The 17,251-nt window shown below is 41.8% G+C and overlaps 1 protein-coding gene across 6 annotated transcripts in view; it reads right to left on the bottom strand.

Moving 5' to 3' along the window:
• LOC104612984 (putative LRR receptor-like serine/threonine-protein kinase At1g06840) overlaps window positions 1-17,251 on the bottom strand; it is a 135,048-nt gene that overhangs the window by 50,851 nt on the left and 66,946 nt on the right. For all 6 annotated transcript variants that reach the window (XM_088887265.1, XM_088887264.1, XM_088887263.1 and 3 more), the window contains 5 exons: window positions 8,620-8,688; window positions 8,401-8,469; window positions 8,164-8,235; window positions 7,962-8,048; window positions 7,668-7,736 (listed from right to left, as the gene is read on the bottom strand). In XM_088887265.1, the coding sequence (XP_088743391.1) occupies window positions 7,668-7,736; window positions 7,962-8,048; window positions 8,164-8,235; window positions 8,401-8,469; window positions 8,620-8,688 (366 nt within the window). The remainder of the gene's footprint in view (window positions 1-7,667; window positions 7,737-7,961; window positions 8,049-8,163; window positions 8,236-8,400; window positions 8,470-8,619; window positions 8,689-17,251) is intronic.

Genomic DNA, 17,251 nt, shown 5'->3' with positions numbered 1-17,251 from the left:
CATATTTGTGGTGTTCTCCTCTCCTCTACTTCAAGTACAGCTCTCAAGATAACATACATCACTACAAAACATTAAAATAACCATGCCCACCACCCATTTCAAGGGACACCCAAACTCCAAATGAATCTTTTGACACATCTCTGAATTATGGAAGGATCAAAATCCAGTTCAGCAATTTTGAACCAACCATTAAAAAGATCTTCATCCTGTTGTTTGTTTTTCCTTCAAAGATTCTCCTATTTCTTTCTTACCATAGCTCCCAACATACTACAAAAGGAACACAGCTTCAGAAAATTTTTGCCTTTTTACTTCCTTGCAAAGAAGGCCAGCATGCGAAAATCTCACTAGGCAAACATGGGATCCACATCTCTAAGTTAAATAACCAAAAGAAGAAGCCCCAAAGAAATTGTGATAATGTGCAATAAAACATAGATGAAGCACATCTTCTTCCTTTGATTCACACAAAACACACTTGCTATCCATCTGATTTTGCACAAGAATGCTATTCAAAGATACCAGCCATGCAAAAGCCTCCACCACTGATATTTCAACCTGATTTCTTACAAGGCTTTATAAAAAGACCTCACTATAAACCTGCCATTCAGAAATTCCTTCCACCATCTTTCATCTGGTCTGCCAGTGTTGATCTCAACTTCTTGTAGTTTGGACAGCAGTTGAATACACTCCACCTCTCTATCTAGCAGAAGTCTTTTGAATTTTGGAGTCCACACTACTGAAGCTTAACTTATTTCATAACATATTTTATCAGCAACTGTAAAATTCACTCATTACTTAAAAAGTGTATTACAACAGCCAGGAAGACCCCCAGCCACCCTTTTTAGATTTATAAGAATATTCCTTTTTACAATTTAGCCCAGAAAAAAAAATTTCCCTAAAAGTTGTTCCTTTTTGAGGATGTAACTGCAAATGACTTGTATAGGAAGTGGAAGGAGATGGCAAGCTCAGCTCCTCATGCTGCTATCATCAGATGGTCTTGGTCCTTGCCAGTTCTTGGTTTCAGTAAGCTGAATTTTGATGGTAGTAGTGAAGGAAACCCTGGTCCCTCAGGCATTGAAGGGGTCTTTAGGAATTATGAAGGAAGAATTTTAGCATTTTTCTCAGGACCAATTGTTGTTGGTGATTCCTTGAGGACTGAAATTTTGGCCGTAATGGAAGGTATTATCAGGGCCAAGGAGTTGAATATTCGGAAAGAGCAAAAGAACAGAGAAAGAGAAGAGGAGGCAGGCCACAGGAGAAAAAGGTACAGAAAAGTCACAACCACAACCCTAACCTATATACATCTATATGGAAACATGTAACAAGTTGACAACCATCTTGGTAATCATTCTTTCTGGTGAGGATTTGGCCTCTTCTATTCAATTTCAATCTTACGTGGGGGATGGAGGTGAAGTTTGTTAGAATGTTAGAGTGATGTTCGGCTGATAAGAGTTCTTATTAGCCCAGTCTTATGTTTAACTTATCTTGTAACTGGGCCTGTGTTAATGGGCCTAATCCTGTTTAATGATTTAAGTCATCTGGGTGTCCCATCACTAATCAGGGGCATCCCAGTAATTTCTTGTACCTTGTACTATATTCATCTATAAATAAAAGACTGGTCGACTGCCTAGTACAGTTCGACATTCTCTTCAGTTCTGTGGTTCTCTTCTCCTCCTTGCTACTTCGAGTATAACTCTTCAGATTACATGGTATCAGAGCATTAGCTCCTTCTTGGTTTCAGCAGGTGCACTCTCTTCTCTTGCTGTCTTTTCATCTTCTCTCTTCCTTTTCTGGGTTGCTGCAGTAAAGACCTAGGAGTGTAAGAGAGTAAAGCAAGTTCGAACCTAGGGTTTCTCTTGGTTGTAGGACTCAAGGGAAGTAAGACCCAGAAGTAGATGTCCTACTAGATTATTTCCAGCAAGTAGTAGCTATTGGGCTACTAAGAGAGGTCTGTATAGGACAGACCTGGTTGAGAGCTGATTCAGCAGTCCTAGCACTAGCCGAGAGGGGGAGAACTTCCTCTACAGTTGCAGCTTCGTGCTCCAGCAAGACTTGTGCAGAACAAGTGGTAAAGACCTAGCTTCTTCTACAGTTGCAGTTTCGGTGCATCAGCTTATACAGTTGCAGTCTCGGTGCATCAGCAAGACTCTTACAGAACTGCGGCAACTTCAGTTACAGATTTTTCTTCAGGTCGGTTATCAGCCCTACTTGCTACTGTGTTACAGCCCTACTTCTGCACCACACAGTTGCAGCCTTAAACTTTTACCAGCACTGTGAACTGGTTCAGTTACAGACCTTTACTTGCTACTGTACCCGAACTGTGAACACTTCTACCAGTACTGTGAACACAGTGACCACTTCAGCCAGTCCTTAACAGAACCACCTATAGTACTATGAACAACTCTTGGACTGAAGTCAGGATGTCCTCACTATCCGGTGAAGTTTCCTCTAGAGATAACAGACCTGTCACAAGGTCCTCAAACCTGGAAAACCCTAATCTGCACAGCTTGCAGATTACAAGTGTGCTACTGGATGAGTATAACTTCAGAGAGTGGTCCGTCTCTGCAATGCTGTTCATTACCTCTCGTGAACTCACAGGCTATTTGGATGGAGACAAGAAACAACCAGAAATTGGCAGTCCTGAATACACCGTATGGCGCAAGGAAAATGCCACAGTCATGTCTTGGTTGCTGACCTCTATGACTCCTAGGGTGGCCAGAACTGTTCATCACTTCCCTACAGCTGCTAAAATTTGGGAGAAAGTATACAATGCTAGAATCTACAGGCTGAACCAAGACATTGCAGCCCTAAGGCAAGGAGACATGTCCGTGGCAACCTACTTTGCAACACTAGAAGGCCTCTGGGAAGAGCTTGACCACCACTTGATTTTGGATTGGGAAAATGCCAACGATAAGGAGAGGCATGACATGCAGATTGAGGAGGGCAGAGCCTTCATGTTTCTGGCGGGTCTTGACCCTGTATATGAAGGTATAAGGTCACAGATTCTAGGGAGAGATGAATTACCTAAGCTTCACCATGTCTACTACCTGGTGAGGAATGAAGAAATAAGGAGAAAGGAGATGCAAGTTGACTCCCAGACACAGTCAACAGAACTACCTGGAGAACATTCAGCCTTAGTCTCCACTAAGGGGAATAAATTTTCAGACAAGAAGTCCTCAAGTGTACCCATTGTGGTGGTGAGAAACACACAAAGGAGAAATGTTGGGTCTTGTACCCTCATCCGAAGCCAGCTACTCTGAGAAAGGACAAAAGGCAACATAAGGGCCACACAGCAAGTGGGAATCTTGCCACCAACAACAGTGGTGACAACTCACAGAGTACTCAGACAGTGCCCTCTTCCACCGCAAGGCAGGCTGCCGACTCCTCTGGACCAAGTACTTCGGGCTTCACAGCTAGTGAGGTAGAGGTTCTCAGCCGGGCATTAGCCCGTCTGAAGAACAATTCTTTAGCTTCCACCTCTCTTGCCAAATCAGGTACAACCTCTGCATTTAGTGCAACTAGTTCCATTAATTCTACCTCTTGTGTGATTGATTCCGGAGCCACTGACCATATGACACATATGTCCTCCTTATTCTCTAGATATCATTTGTTGTCTAGCCAGGATAAGATGAGAGTAGCTGATGGGCCCCTCTCCACCATCTCTGGAAAGGGGGTGGTTGACCTAAGCAAGGATCTCTCTCTTAAATCAGTCCTACATGTTCCTAGTCTTACCTCAAATCTGTTGTCTGTTTCAAAGCTTACAAAAATTTGAACTGCAGTATAACTTTCTTTCCTTCTCATTGTGTCTTCCAGGACAGATTGACGAGGAAAACGATTGGGAGTGGTCATGAGTATGGGGGCCTCTACTATTTTGATGAAGATGTCAGCTCAGCCTTGCAAGCTTCTACTACTAGTCCGGAAAGTGTGGAGTCCATAGCTAGGCTGCACTTGTGGCATGCTAGGCTAGGTCATTTGTCTTTTTCTTCTTTAGCAATGTTGTTTCCCGAATTATGTAAGGGCATTCCGAGTTAGAGTTTAATTTGTGATGTGTGTCAAATGTCAAAACAATGCAGATCAATGTATCCAATTTCTAGTAATGAAATTCAAGACCCTTTTGATTTGGTTCATTCTGATGTTTGGGGTCCTTCTCCCATTGTTTCCATTGATGGCTTCCGTTACTTTATTAGTTTTATTGACCATTATTCTCGGTGCACTTGGATTTATCTGTTGAAAGGACGTGATGAAGTTCCCTGGATAACTATGATGTTTTGCAAGGTTGAAACACAATTTGATAAAAAGATCAAGCAATTCCGTTCAGACAATGCAGCTGAATACTTTGAAAGATCCCTGAACTCATTCATGGAAGATGCAGGCATGTTACATCAATCATCATGTGCTTACACCCCTCAGCAAAATGGGGTTGCTGAGCGCAAGAACAGGCACCTATTGGAGACAGCTCGAGCCCTTCTTTTCCAGCACAATGTGCCCAAGCAATATTGGTCTCAAGTTGTTCTCATTGCATCATACCTGATAAATCGGATGCCATCTAAGGTACTGAGTATGAAGACCCCTTTCTCTGTTTTGTGTCCCACTCTTCCAGAATTTCCTCTTCCCCCACGCGTTTTTGGCTGTACATGCTTCATACATGTGAAGGATCCAAAGAAAACCAAGCTGGATCCTAAGGCTACAAAGGGAATATTTTTGGGGTACTCTCCTACGCAAAAGGGGTATAAGTGTTATGATCCTGTCTCCAAGAAAAAATATGTTACCAGAGATGTAGTCTTTTTTGAGTCTCAACCCTATTTCCAGTATTCTCAGAATCCTCTTCAGGGGGAGAGTAGTGGGTTGGAAGAGGATTCTCATTCTCCCTTCTTTTTTGTTCCCATTTCATCACCTTCCACTACTACTAGCTGTAACATTCCGGGTCAACCTAGTGAGACTCCCACTGTGCCAGTCACTTCTCCAGATTCGACTGATGCTTCTGAAGGTTCCAGTAAACAAGAGAAAGAGATACTTATATACAATAGAAGGAAGAAGGCCCCTCAACCTCGTGATTGCAACCAGTTGAACTCAGATCAATCTGTCTCTACAATCCAAGGTAATTCCAACTCACTCAATTTAGATTTGGATCTTCCTATTGCTCTCCATAAGCCTGTTCGCTCTTGTACCACTCGGCATCCCATAGCTGATTATGTTTCTTACTCACACATATCCCCTGCCTATCATTCCTTTGTGTCTGCTCTTTCCTCTGTATGTATCCCTTCCAGGTATTCAGAGGTGGCATCTGATCCAAGGTGGAAAGAAGCCATGAATGAGGAGATGAAAGCCCTAATGAAAGCAATGACGTGGGAATTGGTGGACCTGCCAGAGGGGAAAGGCACTGTTGGGTGCAAGTGGGTATTCACAGTAAAGCACAGGGAAGATGGGTCAATTGAGAGGTACATGGCCAAATTTGTGGCAAAGGGATTTACACAAAAGGAAGGAATTGACTACAAGGAAACCTTTGCCCCAGTAGCAAAGCTCAACACAATCAGGGTTCTACTGTCACTAGCAGCAAAATTCTCTTGGGGACTTCATCAGCTGGATGTGAAGAATGCCTTCCTAAATGGTGATCTTCATGAAGAGGTATTCATCGAACCCCCACCTGAATATGATGTTGGAAAGAAGGTATGTAAACTAAGGAAAGCATTATATGGTTTGAAGTAATCTCCCCGGGCATGGTTTGAGAGACTTTGTTTGGCCATGAAGAAAGTAGGGTACACTCAGAGAAGTGCAAATCATACATTGTTTACAAGGAAACAGAATGACAAACTTACAACACTCATTGTATATGTAGATGATATGGTGATTACTGGAAATGATGTGAAAGAGATGAAGAGGCTGAAAGAGTTCTTAGCTTCAGAATTTGAGATCAAAGACCTGGGAAATCTGAGATACTTTCTTGGGATTGAAGTTACTAGATCAAGAGAAGGAATCTAAATATGTCAAAGAAAGTATGTGCTAGATCTCCTAGAGGAAACAGGCATGATGGGGTGCAGGCCAGCAGACACTCCAATAGAACCAAACCATGGATTACAAGAATCAATGGGTGAGGAATACCGTGATAAGGAAATGTACCAAAAATTGGTAGGAAAATTGATATACTTATCCCTTACTCGGCCAGACATTGCCTATGCAGTGCATGTTGTCAGTCAATTCATGCACTCACCAAAGGCCCCTCATATGAGAAAAGTGGAAAGAATCCTCAGATACTTGAAGACTTGCCTAGGGAAAGGAATTCTATTCAGAAAAAATAGCAGACTTGAAATTGAAGCCTACACTGATGCTGATTGGGCTGGGTCTGTTGGAGACAGAAAATCAACCTCAGGTTACTGTACATTCTTGGGAGGAAACCTAGTCACATGGCGCAGAAAGAAGCAGAATGTTGTGGCTAGATCAAGTGCAGAAGCAGAATATCGGGCTATGGCACACGGGGTTGCTGAACTCTTATGGCTCAGAACTCTCCTTAATGAGCTTGGTATCAAGACTGAGGGTCCTCTCAAGCTGTATTGTGATAATAAAGCTGCTATCAACATTGCCAACAATCCTGTACAGCATGACAGGACAAAACATATTGAAGTTGATCGACACTTTGTCAGAGAGAGAATTATTTCAGGAGAACTCTGTGTACCTTATACTCCATCAGAGATGTAGATTGCAGATGTATTAACAAAAGGGCTGGCATCAACAAAGTTCAGGGACATACTTGGCAAGCTAAACATGATTGATATCCATGCTTAGCTTGAGGGGGAGTGTTAGAATGTTAGAGTGATGTTCGGCTGATAAGAGTTCTTATTAGCCCAGTCTTATGTTTAACTTATCTTGTAACTGGGCCTATGTTAATGGGCCTAATCCTGTTTAATGATTTAAGTCATCTGGGTGTCCCATCACTAATCAAGGGCATCCCAGTAATTTCTTGTACCTTGTACTATATTCATCTATAAATAAAAGACTGGTCGACTGCCTAGTACAGATCAACATTCTCTTCAGTTCTGTGGTTCTCTTCTCCTCCTTGCTACTTCGAGTATAGCTCTTCAGATTACAAAGTTCTTGGTATTTCAGTATGCAAATACCAAACTTTTCCTCCCTCTAGACAAGAAGAGGATGAGGCTGTTGAGGTAGAGGGTGGCTTTACTGATAAAAAACTGAAGGGAAGAGAATCAACAGAGATGGAAAAACAAGGATGTTGAAGTAATGGTGGACGAGGTCCACCAGGTAGATGGGAAGTTCTCTACTGATCATATTGTTCATCATGAGGTCAAATGACTATGAAGATGAGTCATTTCTCTCTAGGAGGAAGATGAGTCATTATCTATCAAGGATTGTTGTGGGGCTGCTTAATAAGCACTAGATGTGTGACAGTCTAAAGACCTCATGATAAGCCAATCAATGAGATGGAGCCTTCACATTGGCTACTCAAAATGTGCATGAGCATGGTCCTCATTAAATATCAGTTCATGAGGGAGGCACTCTGCTTGCATAATTTGCAGTACTGTTAACTGTAAGGAATGTGAATCTTCCTATAAATTTGCTGCATGATTGATTCAAATTTATTTTTACGTAGAAAAAAGCAAATGAATATGCAAGAATCAACAATACCTGCAAATTGAGGTAGATGAAGAGAAAAGTACCTTAGGCTGACATTTTTAGGAGGATTAAGATCGCCCAAAATGTTTGATAGTGAATTATTTCTCAGATCCCTGTAGATCCAAAGGCATAGAGCAAAAACAAAATGAAGATCGAAAGACTTGTCAACTTAGAATAGAAATCAATTAACATATGCAAGGAAACCAGAAAAGTCAAGTTATTTATCTCAAATGTAAAGGAAACCAGAAAATATAACCCACTCAGGATTCTTAATATAAACTTGGGAAAAAATGCAATAACAAATCATACGGAAATATTCTTCTGCCTTGAGGTCTTACAGTGTAAGTTTTGCAGTTGCACTGAAGGTCATATTCTGCCACATGGTAGAAGGAACAGACCCACTCAAAAAATTGTTCTCAAGTGACCTGTAGTGAAAAAATGACTATATATTCTCATTTGGTGAAATTAGAAGTAGAATTCCATAAATAGAGAGAAAATAGGGATTAGAGAAATGGGACTAAAATGTGGGCAGGTTCTTACAATCTTTGGAGCTGAGGAAGATTGGAAAAATTTTCAGGGATAGACCCATTAAGACGATTGTGAGACAGATAACTGCAAAAGACAATTATTGATAGAATGGATTTTTTTTATCAAGTTGACCAATCATATGAAGCATGAATGAAATTTTAAGAAGATATTGGTCATGATCCTTGACCAACCCAACAAGGATATTTTCAGTTAGAGCTGCATTAAGTCAGCATTTTTAAGTTTACATACATATTGGTGACATTATTGGAGAACTTATTTGATGGTATTGATCCAGTAAGCTCGTTCCAGCTAAGATCTCTGTAACATAAAGCCCATTAGAAAGTCAGCATATTCATCAGCATAGGACAGAATAGAAATTCTAAATTACATTAAAAATATAAAAGCTGCTTCAGTCTCTGAAAATTGATACTAGCCCCAAAAAAGTTTTGTGATACTAAAGCAACTTACAAATAATGAAGGTGTGGTACACTGCTGAGATCTGGAACAGCCCCTTTCAAACTGCAATTCCGAAGACTTCTGCTAAGACAGAAGTAAATAAATTAAGTATTCAGTCTTCCCAAGAGTAGAAAGGTGCTGAAATAAAAAATCTGTAAAAGAAAAGAATATTTCTTGAAGAAGAAGAGAAGAAAGGAGAAAAGGAAGATAAGAGATTTGATGGAGAAAAGAGAGCAATAATGCTGGCCGCCCTCTTCACTATTATTTATAGTCTGGAAATAATAAAGAGTACAAAGACAAATATGCCCTTATAGGGCAGCTAACACATAAAACAATTAAAATAACCGCTCAAAAAGGATCCAACAAGAGTGATGTGGTCCCCACTTCCTATCTAAACAATAAATAATCAAAAACTACCACTATAGACTACACGATTTGTCTAAAACCTCAACACTCCCCCTCAAGTTGGGAGTAAATGTCACACATTCCCAACTTGCATAGATTGTATTCAAGTTTATTCTTTGCAACCCCTTTGGTGAAGACATCGGCCAATTGTATTTCAGAGGAGACATAAGGCAAGCAAACTTCTCCAGTTGTCACCCTTTCTCTTATTAAGTGCTTATCAACCTCAATGTGTTTAGTCCCATCATGCTGAATTGGATTGTGGGCAATATGAATTGCAGCTTAGTTGTCACAATATAACATCATGGGCTCCTTAGCTTTTATTCCAATCTCATTCAATAGAGATCTCACCTAAAGTAGTTCTGAAACACCATGAGCCATAGACCTATATTCAGCCTCTGCACTTGATCTAGCCATAACTGACTGTTTTTTACTCTTCCATGAGACCAAGTTTCCTCCCACAAAGGTGCATACCCCTGATGTAGATCTCCTGTCATCTAAGCAGCCTGTCCAATTTGTATCTGTGTAGGACTCCAGCTTTAAATTTTCATGGTCTAAGAAAATAATCCCTCTGCCAGGGTGCTTCTTCAGGTATGCAAGTATCCTCTCAATGACTTCCCAGTGCTGAATCCGAGGAGCATGCATATACTGACTCACAACACTAACAACATAGGAGAGGTTTAGACGTGTCATACATAAATATAGTAGTCACCCTACCATCCTCTGATATCTTCCGACATCCTTAACCAACTCACCATCCAAAGCATTAATTCTATTGTTGGTTCGGCTGGTTTAGTGTTTATGTTAGTCATATTTGTGTCTTAAGTTCTTAGTTATTGGGCCTAAACTTGTTTAATTTTATATTTGTCTAGGTGTCCCATCACTAATCAGGGGCATTCCAGTCCATTCATGCAACATTACTTTGTAAACATCTATATAAGATTGTAGGGTTGGCTGAAGTGAGTAAGCCGCCATTCTCAAATCTTCTTCTCTTCTTCTTCTTCTTCTTCTTCTTCTTCTTCTTCTTTGGCTGTTGTTTTCGAGCAAACATGATATCAAAGCACTAATCCATCTGACTGGTTACAGCTGCCTCTTTTCTCCTCTTCTCTATTCCTTTTTTTTTTCTCTCTCTCTCCTATCTTGGCCGCTGTGAAGAAACCCTAGGGCTGACCGCAGAACACAGCAAGGTCTGTATCTAGGGTTTCCCTTGGTTGTAGGGCCCAAGGGGAGTTTGTTCCAGAAGTTGATGCCCTACTAGACACCCTGCAGCAGGTAGTAGCCATTCGGCTGCTAAGAGAGATCTGTGTAGAACAGATCTAGGTGGAAGGACTGAATTAGACAGTCCTAGTACAGATTGTAAGGGTGGTCACAGTCTACAACAGCAGAAGTCAAAGCCCAACCTAGTCCAGAAGAGTTCAGCACAGTACAGAGGTGGATTGTTCTTGGTTTCAGACCGGTGGGAGGTCTTCTAATCTGGAAAACCCAAATCTACACAGCTTGCAGATCACCAGTGTATTGTTGGATGAATATAACTTCAGAGAATGGCCTGTTTCAGCCATGCTCTTCATTACTTCCCGGGAACTTACGGGTTATTTAGATGGACAGAAGAAGGAACCTGAAGTGGGTAGTGTGGAGTACACAATGTGGCGTAAGGAAAATGCTACTGTTATGTCCTGGCTGCTTGCTTCGATGACTCCAAGAGTGGCCAGGACTGTTCAACACTTTCCCACTGCTGCTAATATTTGGGAGAAAGTGTCTAAAACTTATGAATAGAGAAAGAACAATGCAAGAACTTATAGGCTAAACCAAGACATTGCTGCATTGAGACAATGAGATATGATAGTTGCAACGTATTTTGCAACCCTAGAACTATGGGAAGAACTTGATCATCATCTTATTCTTGGTTGGGAGAATGTAAAAGACAAGGAGAGGCATGATAAACAAATTGAAGAGGGTAGAGCCTTTAAGTTCTTGGCTGGTTTAGACCCAATGTATGAGAGCATAAGGTCTCAAATTTTGGGAAGGGATGAAATACCAGATTTACACCATGTCTACTCTCTAGTAAGGAATGAAGAGGTTAGGAGGAAAGAGATGCAAGTTGACACTCAAATACAGCCTGTTGAACATTCAGCCCTGATTTCTTCAAACCAAAAAGGGAGCAAGCATTCAAACAAGAGGCATCTTAAGTGCACTCATTGTGGAGGTGAAAGGCATGTAAAAGAGACTTGTTGGGTTCTTTATCCTCATCTGAAACCAGCTGCGTTAAGGAAAGACAAGAAGCTCCAGAGGAATCAAACAGCAAGTGGGAACCTTGTTACTAGTCACAGTGGTGATAGCTCGAAGAACACATCTACAGTTACACCTCCTATCATGGGACAGACTGCTAATTCCACCACATCCGGGTCCTTGGGTTTCACTGCTGATGAGGTAGAGGTCCTTAGCCAGGCCTTAACCCGTCTAAGGACTAATTCCCTTGCTTCCACCTCTCTTGCCAGATCAGGTATTGTCTCTGCTTATAGTGCAACTAGTTCTATAGACTCTACTTCTTGGATTATTGATTCCGGTGCAACTGACCACATGAAACACATGTCCTCTTTATTTTCTTTTTACCATTTGATGTCTGGCCAAGATAAGATGAGAGTTGCTGACGGTTCTCTCTCCACCATCTCTGGGAAGGGGGGGGGGGGTTGACCTAAGCAAGGACCTCTCTCTTAAATCTGTTCTACATGTTCCCAATCTTACTTCCAATCTCTTATCTGTTTCGAAGCTTACCAAGAATTTAAACAATAGCATAACTTTCTTTCCTACTCATTGTGTCTTTCAGGACAGACTGACGAAGAGAACGATTGGGAGCGGTCATGAGTGTGGAGGTCTCTACTATTTTGATGCAGACATCAATTTGGCCTTACAATCATCTGCTGCCAGTAGTCAAAATAATGAAGAGTCAATAGCTAGGTTACACTTGTGGCATGCAAGGCTAGGTCATTTACCTTTTTCATCATTGCAAGGGCTGTTTCCTGAATTATTCAAGGGTATTTCAAGTCAAAGTTTAGTTTGTGAAGTGTGTCAGTTGTCAAAACAATGTAGAACTCTTTATCCAATTTCTAGTAATGAAATTCGAACTCCTTTTGATTTGGTCCATTCTAATGTTTGGGGCCCTTCACCTCTTGTTTCTGTAGATGGCTTTTGTTACTTTATCAGTTTTATTGATCACTATTCTCGATGCACATGGATCTACTTGTTAAAAGGACGTGATGAAATGCCACGGATAACCATGGCATTTTGTAAAATGATTGAAACTCAATTTGACAAGAAGATTAAGCAATTCCATTCAGACAATGCTGTTGAATATTTTGAAAGATCCTTGAACATGTTCATGGAGGATGCAGGCATGCTACACCAGTCATCTTGTACTAGTACCCCTCAACTGAATGGGGTTGCTGAGCGCAAAAATAGACACTTATTGGAGACTGCTCGAGCTTTACTATTTCAATACAAGGTTCCTGTTGACAGGTGTATTATATGTACTGTACGCAGGTTTAGTGCCTGCAGGGGTATTTTTGTATTTTTGTAGTCCTCTTGTGTTGTACGGCCAGTATAGTATAAATACAAATGCTTCACTCACATGAAGCAGTTCTTTTGAGGCCTTAAGTCTGCAGCCTCTTCTCTCTTCTTCTTCTTCTTCTTCTTCCTTCCTTTCTTCTTCTTCTTCTGCTCAACATGGTATCAGAGCAGGACCGACTAGGCCTGGAAAACAACCAACTGAGATCTCTCTTCACTGCTGCGTAGAAGCTATAGTCCTGATGCTCGAAGACAAGGAAGAGGAAGCATTCTCTAATGCTGCGATTAGTCTTCACTGCCAAGTAGGGTTTTGCTACAAGAAAGCTGACTGTTCAACTTCCTAGCACAAAAAAGGGTTCTGCTTCATGTTTTCTGGGGTTGCTCGGCTAAGAAGACTGTATAAAACCATCCCAGATGTTCGAAGAAGGGTTCTGGCTTGCAGAGAAGATTGGGTCCATGAGTGTACTGCCTATTCACAGATCGGGTGACCTAGGTACTGAACTGAAGTTTCTCTGTTTATGGTTCTCTTCTTGCACTCTTTCGATGGACTGCTAATGTCCAAAAAATCTAAGTAGGGACTGTTCGGCTATTTTGTTTTTCCTCCTCCGACTGTGTGTTGCTCTATTCAGCTCTCTAAGGGACTGTTGTTGAACCCTAAACCCTAAGTGACTGTTTGGCTGCCCTGGAAAGTGGATATCAGCCGATTAGGTGTGTTGAACCACCACTTTAGACCTGGTTACACTGCAAGTGCAGTGTTCGTATATTGTTCTGTGGACTCCTACAAAGTGTAGGTCATTCAAACTAGTACTAAAGCTGCAGTGTTTGTGTTTGGTTCTCTGTGAAACCGAAAATCAGCAAGTGCCTAGTTGTGGACTGTAGCAGCTCTGTAAGGCAGTGTACCTTTGTTTTGAGTTCTTCTAAACCTAGAATCATGAATAAGGAAAGATTGTGGTGCACTAATTGTCAGAAGCCCCGGCACACCAAAGATACTTGTTGGGATCTCCATGGGAAACCAAAGTGGGCTCAAGATTTACCTAAGAAGCAAGGCTCAGATGTAATTAGAAGACCCGGGCAACAAGGTACCAAGAAACACCACATGGTCAATATGATTACTCAGGAGAATCAGCCCTCCACTTCTACTGTGACTCAAACACCACATGGCCAACATAGCTACTCTGGATCTGACCAAAGGGAGGATATTGTAAACTCCTTCCGTGACCATTTGGAGCTTTATGGTAGAGCAATTCGCCAGGTGGATGCTCCTCCCACCACCTCTTTTGCATCCACATCAAGTAATCTTGCCACAACTTTCCATGCTGCTCCTCACAACCTTGACTCTCCATGGATCATCGATTCTGGAGCGTCAAAACACATGACTGGTATGTCCTCTTACTTTCAAACTTATCACCCTCTTTCCGGAAGAGATAAAGTGAGACTAGCAGATGGATCATACACTTCCATAGCTGGTCAAGGAACTTTCTCTCTTCCCCTCGGCCTTACTCTTTCTGATGTTCTTCATGTTCCAAAATTCCCTATGAATTTGTTCTCAGTCAGTAGTGTTACAAATTCCTTAAACTGTTCTGTGACTTTTTTCCCTACCTATTGTGTGATTCAGGATCTGGCCTCGAGGAGGACGATTGGTAGGGGACGTATGGTTGATGGACTCTACATGCTGGAGAATACGGCTGGCCTTCATGTTACAGAGTCTATGAGTCAGTTCAAAAAGAGTAAAATGTATTTGTGGCACTGTCGTCTGGGTCATTTGTCTTTTGAGACCTTGAAATTTGTTTTCCCAGAACTGTGCAAGTCGATGTCTGTTTCTAATTTTTCTTGTCAAACGTGTCAGTTAAGCAAGCATCGTAGAACTCAATTTCCTCAAAGAAATAGTAAATCTGAATTTCCTTTTCACATTGTGCATTCTGATGTGTGGGGCCCTGTTACTTTACCTTCTGAGAGTGGCTACAAGTACTTCATTACCTTCATTGACGATTATTCCAGATACACTTGGGTATATCCAATGCGAACCCGTGAGGAAGTACCAAAAATTACCCAAGATTTTCAGCGGATGGTCTTCACCCAATTTCAGACCGAGATTCAAATATTTCAGTCAGACAATGCAAAAGAGTTTTTTCATAGTGACCTCACAGAGTTCTTTGCTTCACATGGCTCTCTTCATCGGAGCTCTTGTGCCCGTACGCCACAACAAAATGGTGTGGCTGAACGGAAAAACCGACATCTACTTGAAGTGGCATGGGGTTTACTACTCCACATGAATGTTCCCAAACGATTTTGGCTTGAGGCTATCATTTGTTCTACATACCTCATTAACCGAATGCCCTCTCGTTGGTTAGAGTACAAAGCCCCACATTAACTTCTCTTTCCTAAGGCCCCTCTTCTTTCTATCCCTCCTCGTGTTTTTGGTTGTCGGTGCTTTGTCCAAAACCTATCTCCCACCCGGGGGAAATTGGACTCACATGCTATCCCGTGCATATTTCTTGGCTACTCATTCTCTCAGAAAGGGTATCGCTGCTTTGATCCTGTTTCTCGGAGATTCTATGTCTCCATGGATGTTACCTTCTTTGAAGATGAGCCATTCTTTCCTGTTTCTCCTCAGGGGGACTGTAGGCATGAGGAGAAACTGGTTCAGCTTCCTCCTCTTCCTAATTCTTCTCCTTCTCCCCCTTCTCTTCCTAATCCTCCACCTTTCCGTGTTTTTTCTCGTCGTCATAAAGGCCAACCAAGTTCAAGAGCTGTGGGGAATCCAGAAGCTGTACCTCAAGTGCCATCAAACTCCTCGAGGGAAGATCATACTCTCTCAGGTAACTTGACTCCCAATGATGGTCCTGACCTCCCTGTTGCTAATGATCTTGACCTTCCTATTTCCCACAAGAAAGGTGTTAGGTTGTGCACTACTAAACACCCTATTTCCAACTTTGTTTCCTATGAGAACATCTCACCTTCATTTCGTGCCTTCCTTACCTCCATTGACAGTATTCCTATTCCCAAGAATGTGGCAGAAGCTCTCTCAGTACCAGAATGGACAAATGCCATGAAGGAAGAAATTGATGCTCTTCACAAGAATGGCACGTGGGATCTTGTTGATCTCCCTAAGGGGAAGGATCCAATTGGATGTAAATGGGTGCTCACTGTTAAGCATGGGGCTGATGGAACTGTGGAGAGGTATAAAGCTCGTTTAGTGGCAAAGGGTTTTACTCAAGTATATGGAGTTGATTATGTAGAAACCTTTGCCCCTGTTGCCAAAATGAACTCTATTAGAGTACTTTTCTCTCTTGCTGCCAATCTGAATTGGGATCTACATCAGCTCGACATCAAGAATGCCTTCTTGAATGGTGACCTTGAAGAGGAAGTTTATATGGTTCAACCCCCGGGTTTTTTGGCTCAAGGAAGTGAACAGAAAGTATGCAAGTTAAAGAAGTCTTTATATGGGCTGAAGCAATCACCAAGAGCTTGGTTTAGCAGATTTCATACTGTAGTTCAGCAGAGAGGATACAAGCAAAGTCAGTCAGATCACACACTGTTTGTAAAAAGGGTAGAAGGTCAAATGGCTGCCCTAATAGTATATGTGGATGACATAATTGTTACTAGTGACTGGAAGGATGAGATTCAAAGTTTGAAGGGCTTCCTTGCTACTTAGTTCGAAGTGAAAGATCTACGACCCGCTAAATACTTCCTTGGAATTGAGGTTGCCCGATCAAAACAGGGTATCTTCATCTCCCAAAGGAAATATGTCCTAGACTTGCTTAAGGACACTAGAAAGATTGGGGTTAAACCAGCTGACTCTCCCATTGACCCCAACCATAAGTTCAGTGACAGCCAAGACGAAACTCTTAAGGATGTGAAGAAATTTCAGAGGCTTGTAGGGAGATTGTTGTACCTCTCTATGACTCGTCCAGACATAGCATATGTTGTTGGTGTCCTCAGCCAGTTCATGCATGCACCTAGGTCCACTCATCTTGAAGCAGCGGAAAGAATACTGCGGTATCTTAAGAAGTTCCCGGGTGCTGGCTTATTATTCTAGAAACATGGACATTTGAGAGTTGAAATTTACACAGATGCGGACTGGGCTGGATCTCAAAGTGACAGAAGGTCTACTAGTGGTTACTGCACCTTTGTAGGAGGGAACCTTGTTACTTGGAGGAGTAAGAAGCAAACTGTGGTAGCTAGATCTAGTGCTGAATCTGAGTATCGTGCAATGGCACACGGAGTAGCCGAAGGTATGTGAATAAAGAATCTATTGGGAGAGTTGGGTTTTCCAGTAGACAAACCCATGACTCTACTCTGTGACAACAAGGCAGCTATAAGTATCGCTGCCAACCCGGTACTACATGATAGCACAGAGCACACTGAAGTTGACAAGCACTTTATTAGAGAGAAAATCATCACAGGCAAAGTATGCACTCCATACATCAGCTCTGAAGACCAACTAGCAGACATCTTTACAAAAGGGCTAAACCATTCCAGACACCAGGGTCTCTATGACAAGTTGGGCATGATTGATATCTATGCTCCAACTTGAGGGGGAGTGTTGACAGGTGTATTATATGTACTGTACGCAGGTTTAATGCCTGCAGGGGTATTTTTGTATTTTTGTAATCCTCTTGTGTTGTACGACCAGTATAGTATAAATACAAATGCTTCACTCGCATGAAGCAGTTCTTTT

This window comes from Nelumbo nucifera, chromosome 5, assembly GCF_055504915.1.
Source record: "Nelumbo nucifera cultivar China Antique chromosome 5, China Antique-T2T, whole genome shotgun sequence".
Classification (NCBI taxonomy): Eukaryota; Viridiplantae; Streptophyta; class Magnoliopsida; order Proteales; family Nelumbonaceae; genus Nelumbo; species Nelumbo nucifera.
Note: the sequence above shows the minus strand (reverse complement) of the source record. Positions and strands in the feature narration are given on the sequence as shown.